General features: G+C 44.8%; 1 protein-coding gene across 1 annotated transcript; it reads right to left on the reverse strand.

Annotated features, from left to right (window-relative positions):
• Nucleotides 1-1,732: 1,732 nt before the first annotated feature.
• On the reverse strand, nucleotides 1,733-10,450 carry CFAP161 (cilia and flagella associated protein 161). The gene is made up of 7 exons (XM_081171294.1): nucleotides 10,240-10,450; nucleotides 9,296-9,385; nucleotides 7,119-7,354; nucleotides 6,288-6,372; nucleotides 4,732-4,890; nucleotides 3,459-3,532; nucleotides 1,733-2,175 (listed from the first exon to the last, which is right to left on the reverse strand). Exons 1-7 carry the CDS (start codon nucleotides 10,327-10,329, stop codon nucleotides 1,974-1,976), a joined length of 936 nt encoding a protein of 311 aa, XP_081027420.1. The 5' UTR covers nucleotides 10,330-10,450; the 3' UTR covers nucleotides 1,733-1,973.
• Nucleotides 10,451-12,383: the final 1,933 nt, after the last annotated feature.

Raw genomic sequence — 12,383 nt, forward strand, 5'->3', positions numbered from 1 at the left:
CACCAGGATAGTTCTGTTGGCTCGAACGTGGTTCTGTTAACACCAAGATCGCAGGTTTGATCCCCGTAAGGGATAGCTGCATTGCAGGGGCTTGGACCAGATGATCCACAGGGTCCCTTCCAAATCTATGATTCTATCACCCGGCCTTACGCCAAGGCTTGGGTCAGGCTCCATCTGGGGTCAAGGAGTTGGAGTTCTGCAATGAGACTGAGGTGGGGTGGTCTGCTGCCAGGGTGGCTCCAGCCTCTGTCATCAAGGCTGAACAGGTCCCAAGCCTGTGGGGAAAATAACACCTTAAACCTGACCTATCCACAGAGGTGCCTGACTATGGACAAGGATTCCTCAGGAGTAAAGGTCTTCTTCTTCTTCTACGGCGATCACTTGTAGCCGAGTAAGATTGTCTTCCATGAACATGGTCATAACAGTGAGTCCGTGACTGTGGAGGCCAATTCTGGATCCACACACCCTTCCACAGGGGGGACATAAGTTTCCGGGTGGGAGTTGATCACGGTGAGGGTTTGCCAAGCGTGCCTCCCTCTTAGCACGTTTCTCCCTTTTGTCCTGAGTTTGAGCGTCTTCAAAGCCCATGACACCTTTGGTAAAGGCTGTTCTCCAATTGGAGCACTCGCAGGCCAGTGTTTCTCAATTGTCAGTGTTTATACTACATTTTTAAATATTTGCCTTGAGAGAGTCTTTAAACCTCTCTTGTTGACCACTAGCATTACGCTTTCCATTTTTAAGTTCAGAATAGAGTAGTTGCTTTGGAAGACAATAATCAGGCATCCGCACAACATGACCAGTCCAACAAAGTTGATGTTGAAGAATCATGGCTTCGACACTGGTGATCTTTGCTTCTTCCAGTACACTGGAATTAGTTTGCCTGTCTCCCCAAGTGATGTGTAATTCTTTTCTCAGACACCGTTGATGGAATCTTTCAAGGGGTTGGAGATGGCGTTTGTAAGTGGTCCGTGTTTCACAAGCATACAGTAAGGTTGGTAGTGCAATAGCTTTGTAAACAAGCATTTTGGTTTCCCTGCAAATGTCCAGTCCTCAAACACTCTGCACTTCAATTGGGAGAAAGCTGCACTTGCAGAGCTTGACTGACTCCAGCTACAACAGCAGAGGCTGCTGAACAGATGCTTAGGTTGTGGGGTTGTTTGAGGGCATGGTTGCTGTTATTATTTTTGCGCCTTTAGATCTTCTTATGATTTATGTGCAAATGGTTTGATTTGGCTGTGGGCTTTTTGCTGTGTTTTATTTATTGTTCATGACTACATTTGTTTATGTTTGTAATTATGTAATTCATTTCATGTTGTAAGCCACTTTAAACCAGTGTTGCCCAACCTCGGGTCTTGAGCTGTTTTTTGGACTACAACTCCCATCATTCCTAGCTAGCAAGACCAGTGGTCACAGATGGTGGGAATTGTAGTCCGAAAAAATGCTGGAGACCCAAGGTTGAAAAACACTGGTTTGAACTATGGAAAAGTGGTATACAAACAAAATGATGATGTTGATGATGCTCAGGGATGATGGGAATTGTAGTCCAGCAACATCTGAAGGACACCAGGTGGCCCACACTGGTGTAGTTCCACATTTAGATCCCTAAACGAGAGGTGGGAGAGAGTTTTCTTTATGTTTGGCTTTCTTTTTAAAAGATGCTGCCACCTAGTGATCAGGATAGGAAAGGACACAATGTTGGCCAAGGTACTTAAAAAACTAAGGCGATTCTAAGTTTGTTGTACTGATATTGTATTCTGGATTTTTTATTTATTTTTTACAGGATAGAATAATGTTAGATTTCTATTGCTATTTGAATACATCCTCGCCTATCTGTTCAGCTCGAATGAATAGCAAAGCACACTTCGTGCTCTGCTGCCAGTTTACATCTTCAGCTCTCACGCTCTCTCTCTCGCTTTCTGTTTACATGAGCACAAAAAATGACATTCTTGTATTTCCTTTTTAAAGCATGGGCTTTAGCAGGGGCATATTACTTTGGGGATTTCGCTGTTTTGCTCTCTGTCCGCGTCCGACGGAGGCTTTGGCCTATCAAACATCGTGGTTGATTTGTCGCTCGGATTCCCGGTAACCATGACCCAGTAATTCTTGTCTTCTTCAGCTCTGTGTGTATCCAGGTATGTGTGGCAGTTTACCTCAAATTCCTTTCCAAAGTATGTCCTTCAAAAGAAGAGAGTAGAAATTCAACAATAACGGCTAAACGTTCTGTAGCCTCAGCCTGAATGTCAGCTGACCCCGCACACATACAATTTTAAATTTCTCAGTTGATTGCAGTGTGGCTTGTTTGTATGTGTGTTGGGGATAGGTTGCTGGGTCAGGTTAGCCATATTGATTCATACGCAATGGAGGGGGTAGGTTGTTGTCCTGTTGTGCTGTGTATGTGATAAAGGGGGAGTCAGACATATATTTAAATGATTTATACTTAAAAAAGAAAAGAAAATACAATCTGCCACACACCTTGCATTTATTTGAAGTGGGGGCAGGAAGCTCACTTTGTGGTGTTGACTTATGTTTATAATAATAAATAATAATTTTTTAAATTTATATCCCGCCCACCTTGCTGGGTTTCTCTAGCCAATCAAGTCAGCTTACCACATATATAAAAATACAAGAAAGCATCAAACATTAAGAAATAACAAAATATCCTATACGAGCAACAAACAAACCAATAAATCAACAGAAACTAATAGCAACTGCAACAATAGCAATAATAGTAATAACAATAATAAACAGTTTATAGTTACAAATTAAAATAACCACCAACCCGAATTAAACATTTAATCAACATCAACCTGACAAAAAAACAGAGGAACCAAAATTAGATCTTTCTAAAACATTTTAGCCAGTTGCCTTCTTACAGTCCTCAAATGTTGGCCTTGTTCTCCCATTACTTTTTTATATAAGGTTCGGCCAATATTCCTTCCCCAGTTACTCAAAGTATCCCCCCCCCCAAAAAAAAAGAAACAAGGGCCAATTTTCTTTCTTGGGGAAGTGGAGGCATTTATTTTGATTCAGGAGGAGGAAGTGGTTGCTACTTATGAGGAAGTCCAGCCTTTGTAAGCATAGTCTCACACCACTTCCCACTGTCCCCAAAATTCCCCGGGAAATTGCATTTTTACTGGGCAGTTTTGGCCAATGTACACTTTCTTTTTGCTAGCAGCTCCCCCCCACATCTGCCTTCTTGTAAGCATTGTTTGGTTGGAGAGTGGCATCGCAAAATTCAGATAAGTGTGAATTTTGAAAGGTGGCCGTGTCTTGGTTCACATGTTGTTTTACAAAGTGCAGATTTGATGGATCACCTTTAAATGTTGAACTGAAATGAATTTATCCCCTGTCCTTGGTACCCAGGATTGTTTGGGTAACCAGGGGGTTCAAAACTGGTGTAAAGCAAATGCATATTTGGAGTGTAGTGTAGATGTGCCATTTCTACAAAAGTTGCTCACCTTATCCAGAAGATCCGAGGAACTGCCAAGGCCTGATTTGTATGACTGTGAACAATGAGGATCTTTGTATTTGCCTAGAAATGGGGGCGGGGAGAGAGAGAGAAAGAGAAATACTTGAAGGAAAGAAGGGCTTAAATTCTGTTTACGCATGAATTTGATTAAATTTTCCTTGGGAATCAAAAGCAAAGCAGAGAGAGGTGTGGCAAGGAAGAATTATTGTTCAAACGGTGCAGAAAAGGCGGAAGGTGAAGAAAAGCTGCCCACACCATCAACTTAAAGCATTTCTTCCCCCAAAGAATGCTGGGAGCACAGACGCCAGGTTCTCACCAATTTTGGGGGGGTGCTCAGCACACATGAGTGATGTCACACACATAATATGCATATGTGATGTCACGCAGTTGGAGGAAGATGTGAGGCCCACTGTAGTCACAAATAGGCAAGGCCCTCTGCAGGCCATGGATACTGAGGGGACCCAGGCCCCTCCTTGAAAACTTTGGGGGCGCTCTCAGTCCCTTGGCCTCCTTAGATGGTGCCTCTGGCTGGGAATTATATTTTAACCACTTAGAGAGCTATTCCCAGCACCCTTTCACAGAGCAACAATTTCCACCGTTCTTAACAAGCTACAGTTTCAAGGATTCTTTTGGCGGGAAGCCATGTGCTTCAGATGTATAGTAAAGATATGTCTGAAGATGGCTTGATGGGTAAAAGATGCAAAGCCGTTCCCAGAATATGGGCTGGCGTAAAGGTACGCCTGACCGTTAAGTCCAGTCGCAGACGACTCTGGGGTTGTGCGCTCATCTCGCTCTATAGGCCAAGGGAGCTAGCGTTTGTCCACAGACAGCTTCCAGGTCATGTGGCCAGCATGACTAAGCCGCTTCTGGCGAACCAGAACAGTGCATGGAAATGCTGTTTACCTTCCCGCCGGAGAGGTACCTATTTATCTACTTGCACTTTGATGTGCTTTTGGGCTGCTAGGTGGGCAGGAGCTGGGACCGAGCAATGGGAGCTCACCCCGTCGTGGGGATTTGAACCACCGACCTTCTGATCGGTAAGCCCTAGGCTCTGTGGTTTAGACCACAGTGCCACCCGCGTCCCTATGGGCTGGCATAGCAGAGGCCAAAGAGGTAAGAGTCATGGGAGGCAGCTAAAGGCTCCTAGAGGACAGGAGCTTGTGCAGAGCTAGTTTAGGAAAAGGAGGGAGAGGCGGTTGGAGAACATGAGAGAACAGTCTGAAAGGCAAGGTACGCTTAAGGGGCTCGGCATCATTTCTTACAGGAACTGGGAACCCTTCATATTCCAAGCGTAACTGTGGGTCCAGATAGGTAGCTTGCCAAGAACACAAGTAGGTAAGTTCATCGGTCAAGAACACAGGCTGGAGGGAGGATTTCTTTGTCATGTTCCGAAAACTTCTGTGGTCACTCGCAATAAATAGCTGGAAATGGAAACGTGGGAATGATTTGTCTGCGAATTAGATAAACATTGTTGTAGATTGACAGAGGCCAAAGAACAAGCAAAACAAATATTAGCGCGGTTACGAATCTGGGTCCAGTATTGCGCTGACATCATACTGTAATCACATGTTGCGTTCTTAAGTTTGCTGTATGGACTAGTCTGGCATGAATGGTTGGGTGTGAAGGACTTTGCATTTGCAAAACTTCAGGAAATGAGGGACACAGAGCTGCAAATCCCAGCACTTGCCAAAAGCAGAAATACTACCTGAAGTTACATTGATCAAAGCCACACAGAAACCAAAGGCAACTTTGAGCATCTGGCTTGATGATGTCTCTTCATTGGGCACCTCTTAAGATATCATAGCCAAATTTTGTGAAATGGTTCCTGAGATCAAGGAGCAGGTTTTCATCTATGTTGGATAGAATTGGACGACGTTCAAAATTGGCCAGGTGTCAGGTGCATTTCCACCTGGCTATTGGCCACTTGCAACCAAGTGAAGATGCCCAAGGTGACAGGATGGCACCTGACATCTCCACCATCTGGAGGTGCATTCCTGGGCATCCTTGGATCGTGACTGTTTTCACACACTAGCAACACAAAGAGGAAGCTCTTAACTAACGTTGGAAGGAGTCTTTACTCAACAGGACTTACTTCTGAATTTTCAATATTTGTTTACTATTTAGAAGAGTTTGGGTCCACTTTTTGGCTACAAGAACTTCCACATATATGCAATTCACCACAATAAAATACAAAAGAAGAGAGTTAAGGACCAGAGCATCACGGAAGCAAATTGGCCATCTGGAAGGACATTACTGAATAATGCAGCACAATAGTGGTGTGTGGGAAATCAGCTTTGAGTGGAGAAAAGGAATGCATCATCAGGGCTTAAAAAATAAATAAACCCTAGTGCAGGGTCAACCATTGTTCAGGTAAGGGGTCCAAGCTTAGTGAGATCCTGCATGGGAGACTGGTTCAGGGTCCCAAGTATGTTGGTGTGAGCTCTTCAAAGGAGAAGCAGGTTAAAATTATGAAGTAGGCGATCATCATAATCATAAACTGTAGTAGGTATCGCAGAGCTTTCCAAACTGTGTGTCGCAACTTGTTGGTGTGTGAGCTGTAGCGTGTACGTGCATTGCACGATATGTGTCCGTATCTCTTATAAGGGGTTAGTTTAACCTCTGGTTTACTAGTGAAACAAATACACTATGTCGCAAAATGATGCTTTTCTAAAAAGTGTCACCAACATGAAAAGTTTGGAAAGCATGGTGAACAGTTAGCAAATAGCTGTTGCATCCTTAATCCTGTGTAGGTTTATGGTAACATAACATTATAGTCATTAACATTGTATGGGCCGTTCTGTTTCATATATTCACTTACCATCTTCTCTGGAAACCCTCCAGATGCTCCAAGACCAAAATTCTGCCCGAATCTAAGTGGCTCTCCCATGCATTCGCCTTCAATGCTTTAAAAAACAGACAAAGGTCATTATTTCAACAGAAGACATGTTACAGATCGTTTACGAGGGGTGTGCGGCAGATTCAAATTTATCCCGGTCCCGAGCCCAAAGCAAGGTTCTCCTGAAGGATTCTGGGTTTGTGCAAAGCAAGGCAGGATCTTTACAAGGTGCACACAACTGAAGTAGGCACCTTGGCAATATAGGGTAAAAAAAAGGTAAAGGACCCCTGGACGGTTAAGTCCAGTCAAAGGCGACTATGGGGTTGTGGCGCTTATCTCACTTTCAGGCCAAGGGAGCCGGCGTTTGTCCACAGACAGCTTTCTGGGTCATGTGGCCAGCAGGACTAAACCACTTCTGGTGCAGCGGGACACCGTGACAGAAGCCAAAGCGCATGGAAACGCCGTTTACCTTCCTGCCACAGGGGTATCTATTTATCTACTTGCACTGGCTTGCTTTTGAACTGCTAGGTTGGCAGGAGCTGAGACAGAGCAACGGGAGCTCACTCTGTTACAGGGATTTGAACCGCCAACCTTCTGATCGGCAAGCCCAAGGGGCTCAGTGGTTTAGACCACAGCGCCACCTTGGCAATATGGAGGCAAAGAAAAACATGCAGCAGACAACTTGCCTGCTAACAGCAGCACTAGTCTTGGCGTACTAAATAAGGAGGGAGAAAGAAGGAAAGAAAGAATGAATGAAAAAGAAAGAAAGATCCAATTCTAGGAAGTTATAAAATGATTCAACCAGTCTCCCACCTTAAAATCCGGAACGCATTCCGGCCAATTGGGGTCACGCTGCTGATTGCGCTCATATCACAGGGAGCTGTCAGTTCATTCTCTGAGAGTATGTCTGTTTCCTTGGGATTAACAGCCAGAGATAGATTCCCACTCATGGTAGGTTCCTTGTCAGGTGAATTGTTGTTATCTGGGCTCACCAGCATAACCGTATCTCCAAAGTGAATAAATCCGTCTGTTGAAATGGAGAGCTGCTCCTTTTTTTAAAAAAAGAATAAGAAGAAGGGGTGGGATCTCAGATGGTTATAGCATGATTTGGATGTTCACTTTGGTTGTCTCCAAAGATCATTTTTTATGATCAAGCCACACTTGTTTAGGGAAGTTTTCAATGTTTTATTATTAATATTCTGTTGGGAGCCGCCCAGAGTGGCTGGGGAAATGCTGTCGGATGGGTGGTGTATAAATAAATTATTATTATTATTATTATTATTATTATTATTATTATTATTTGCATTCTGCACTGGAAAATATGGGCTTCCCACGCATCCTTACAAACACAACCTTGAAGATGAAACTGCCCATCTGGCAAAAGCAGCCTCAAGTCAGGGAAGGATCTGTTGGTCTGTGATATGGCACATCCTTCTCTTGCAGATTCCAAGTTCAGTCCCTGGCATTTTACAGGTAATGCTTAAAAAGGAGCCCTGCCTGAAATCCCAAGGAGCTGCCCATTGGTGTATACTAGCCTTTCCCAACCGGGTGCCCTGTAGATGTTTGGAGCTGCAGCTCCCATCAGCCAGAACCAGCATGGCTAAAGATCTGGTATGATGGCAGTCGTCCAAAAATCCGCTCTACTTCCCAGTGGGGAGGAGTTGCGGTGGACCACGTGGCCACCCACTCTCCTCTGGGGGTGGGGGATGAAGTCCCGCGTCCCTTGGAGGTTCCCAGCCAAGTCATTCTCCTGCCAGCCAATCCGCTGGCTGGGGGGCGTGGCCGGGCCCATTTAAACTGAGGTGCGAGCCGGAGAGCTTCCTCTTGGCTCACTTCCTCAATCGCCATTGAGGGGCCTGGTAGGAATTTTTCCACTTGGCAAATTGACATGGGACACTTGGTTTTCGCCTACCTCGTAGCAATCGTCACAACTTTGTAAGGTTTGGCGGTTAGGCATTGGTTGACCTTATGATGGGGAGGGGAGGTGTGGCCACCACCTGCCCCTCCAAGCTTAAGGGTATTCCGTTAAAAGAATCCGGGGGTGTGGATCTTGTCTGAAGTCCGGGGCTGGGCTAGGGCCATGCCACAACCCCGTTGGGAACCCAGGGGGAGCGCAAGTTGGTTTGCAACGACAGGGCTCCCCCTATCGGTGGTTGACCCTTACTGGACTCCCTGCATGACGGGCAGGAGTCAGATATAGTAAAGGTAAAGGGACCCCTGACCATTAGGTCCAGTCGTGGCCGACTCTGGGGTTGCGGCGCTCATCTCGCTTTATTGGCCAAGGGAGCCAGCGTACAGCTCCCGGGTCATGTGGCCAGCATGACTAAGCCGCTTCTGGCAAATCAGAGCAGCGCACGGAAACGCCGTTTACCTTCCCGCCAGAGTGGTACCTATTTATCTACTTGCACTTTAACGTGCTTTTGAACTGCTATCACTTAGCTAATGGGGCCTCCCGCTGCCACCGCATATCATATACCGTATTTTTCGCTCTATAAGACGCACCAGACCATAAGACACACCTAGTTTTTGGAGGAGGAAAACAAGAAAAAAAATATTCTGAATCTCAGAAGCCAGAACAGCAAGAGGGATCGCTGTGCAGCAAAAGCAGCAATCCCTCTTGCTGTTCTGGCTTCTGGAATAGCTGCGCTGCCTTCATTCGCTCCATAAGACGCACACACATTTCCCCTTACTTTTTAGGAGGGAAAAAGTGAGTCTTATAGAGCAAAAAATACAGTGTGTGTGTGTGTGTGTATGTGTGTGTGTGTGTAAATAATGTGTGTGTGTGTGTGTGTGTGTATTATAACATATAATAATATGTGAATCAGTAATTCAAGATTAAGGAAAACAACAGCATAATATCTGTTCATAATAAGTTCATAATATCACAAGTTCTCTGTACACGCATAGGATAAAGGCACATATTATTGCCCTTTTGCTAAAGCTTAGCAAGTGCTGGTAGAAATGTAGAAATGCAATGGGTGATCACATACCTTCTTGTAAAGGTTCTCTTTCAGTTTTTTTGATTTTTGGATTAGAAGCTCCCCTCTTTCTCTTTTACATAAGAAGTCTTTCAGGAGTTCCTGTTTCGGGAAAGACATTTTTAAAATGTGAGCTTGGCATTTTAACGTGCATCCGTTGTCTCATCGCAACTCGGTCTGAATAGCGCAACCTCCAGCCACCGCAAACCATGGCAAATGCAAATAAAAAACAACATAATAATAAATAAAAGTCTGCTAAATTTCACCATTATGAGGTGTGCAAAACTAAGGCAGAGTCCCGCAAATTGAGCCAGGGGCCACAAATAGAGTTCGAAAAACACAAAGCCGATTACAAAATCCAGAAAGGGGTGTAGAAAAGGAAGCAGAATCAGAAAAAAGCTGGGTCAGTTGGCATCAGCAAGAAGCACTTTTTCTTTAATATCCCAAATACAGGAAAAGAAATGTCCTTTGTTTTGGACAAAGCATTTACCAGTTATTTGCCATAATTAAAGTTCATAAAATCTAAAGAATAAAAGTACAAAACTATATCCATAGATATAAGGGGATTTTCCTTAAAACCATAGTAATTGATATCAATAACTTCTGCTACAAAATTTATTGACAAAACACATTTCCTCATGTACAGTGCTTTTTTTCTGGGGGACGCATACCCCTAAACATTTTGTGAATCTAAGTTTGGCCTCATTGAGGGGCAGTCTTTCAATATGAGTAGGAAAATGAGAGTACCCCTAAACATTATATTTTTTTTTAGGAAAAAAAGCACTAACCATGTATCATATATCAGAAATTAGACAATGCGCACTAAATTGAGAGTAATCTCACTGGACACAGTGGACTTTGTTTCCAAGTAAATGTAGAAAGGACTGAACAGTAAATGGAATAAAGACACAAAGTAAACGAAGTAAGTCAAGAGGGGAGGAAGAGCTTTTAATTACCTCTTCCAGACACACATCTTCGTTCCAGTTGCCAATCAGCACCCCAGGGCTGTATTGTCTGCCACTCTTGCTAGTCCTTAGGTTGAACATTTTGGATTACTTTGAAGTAGGCCACTTCGCTAGCCTTAAAGTCGAGGAGGTAGGTGCCACAAAACACCCTGGGCAAAGCGGTACACACACTGCTGTGAGAAAGATGATCTGTGTTTACAGGTTGCTATGGGAACCGTGTGTGTGCCCCTGGGATTGGCCCTGCTGGAGGAGAGCTGCTAGCCAATCGGAATAGGGAAGAATGGCTGAGAAAGGAGGTGGGGGCTCTTGCCATCCCTTTAGCCATGGGACAAAACTGGGACCATCCATAGATGGGACGTATATTTTATAAGCAAGAGAATGGAATTAATTGTGCTGTTTTGGACTGTGATTTGTGTACACACACAAAAACTGTAAACAATAAATAAATATCCAGTTGATTTTATATACTCTTGTTTCCTTGTTTTACTGTAAATCATGTTATACTGTGAACCACCATGTACAAAGGGTACAAATAAATAAACTAGATTCAAATAATTTAGATTCAGATAGATAGACACACAGAGAGTACACCTTCCCTGTACTGTTTTAGATGCTTCCTGAAAACTTTTCTGTTTCAGCCAGCCTATCCAGACACATGGTTTAGTTACATTTGTATCAAATGCTTTTACTGATTTTGTCCTGTTTTTTAGTGATGGATATATGTATATTTGTTTTTGATTGATTTGTGGATTTAAGTCATTTTTAAAATATATGACTGGCCTTTTTTTTCTTTTTGGAAGTGGGATTTGCACACACCTAAACGAAAATCCGCATTACGGTTTCCAGGGTGTAGTTTTAAGCACATGCTTTGAAAATTACTTAGCAGAGCATGGTCTGAATCGCCAATAAAAATGTCTTGTCCTCTTTGTTTGCTTACATACTACAACCTACTAGAATTTCCTAATTAGCTGAACTTGAAATATGAATCCCTGTCAGTCACATGCTGGAAGTCATACACTGAGGGCTCATGCACAATGACCATTCCCCACATCAAATAGGGGGCCCCTTTGGCGTGGTCGGGCACCGCCCCCCGGATCCCAGTGCGGCTCCTGATAGTTCAGGCTGCCTTCACCCTCCCCAGGCTGGATACCTGGAGGTCTCCACCTACCTCAGCCAATCGACCAATCCCGCCTGGGGAAGGTATTGCCAGGGGATCGGCCAGGTAAGGGGAGGGACCGTCCTGCCCACACAACAGAAGGTGAATCCTACCTGTGAAGCGTCAGTTGGCTCCAGAGCTTCTCCCACCCTGCCCTCCCTCAGTTAAGTCTTCTTTTGCAGGTTAACCTTTTCTCCACAGGTACGCAGGTGCTGCTACATCAGGGTTGCTGTTGAAGGGCTGGAAAGGAATTTTCCTGCTTTGGCAGGTTTTGCCTTTCCCGTAGCAAAACGTCACAACTTTGGTGGTTTCAGGTCTTGGGCAGAATCCTTTAGTCTATCTTCCTAAATGGGGGGGGGGGCGTGAAGCGGTGACCCACGCCCCCCCTTGTGGTGGTGATCCCAGGGTTCCCTGTTAAAGGGGTCTTGAGGGGAGGCATTGGCCATACGCCGAGAGGTAGTCACTGCTCTCCCCTGCGACGGCGGCAAAACGGGGGGTGGGCTCTCTGCTTGAACAGACGTTCTCCAGAGCCAGCCCAATCCCCACACATTCTGGAAAACCCTGAAGTCTCTTAGATCCCCGGCTGGGGACTGGGAAGGATAAACGCCCCGTGCCTGAGCCAAGGTCTCCCTACATCTGAAACTTAATAAAGTTGTGGCCAATTTTAATCCCATAGCGCATTGTCTTGGGTCTTTATTCCGCTCGGGGGTCGCCTGGGGTTGGGGGGACTCCGCCTGTCCACGCAATTACATCTTGCCCCATACTTTCTAGGCAGAGGTCCGCACTGTATCGAAACAACTGGCATTTCAGGTTTTCTGCGGAATTACTTTCAGAGGTTAAGAGTGGGGTTTTGCAAGGAAAGCACCGGGGCAAAAGGGAGGGGGGACGGGGGAAAAAACTCGGAGCTTTAAGTGGGACCTATGATAGAAAGGTGACATGAAAGGAGGAGCCCTTAGTTCAACTTACACATCTTGAATAA

The sequence above is a fragment of the Podarcis bocagei genome (assembly GCF_964188305.1).
Source record: "Podarcis bocagei genome assembly, chromosome: 14".
Classification (NCBI taxonomy): domain Eukaryota; kingdom Metazoa; phylum Chordata; class Lepidosauria; order Squamata; family Lacertidae; genus Podarcis; species Podarcis bocagei.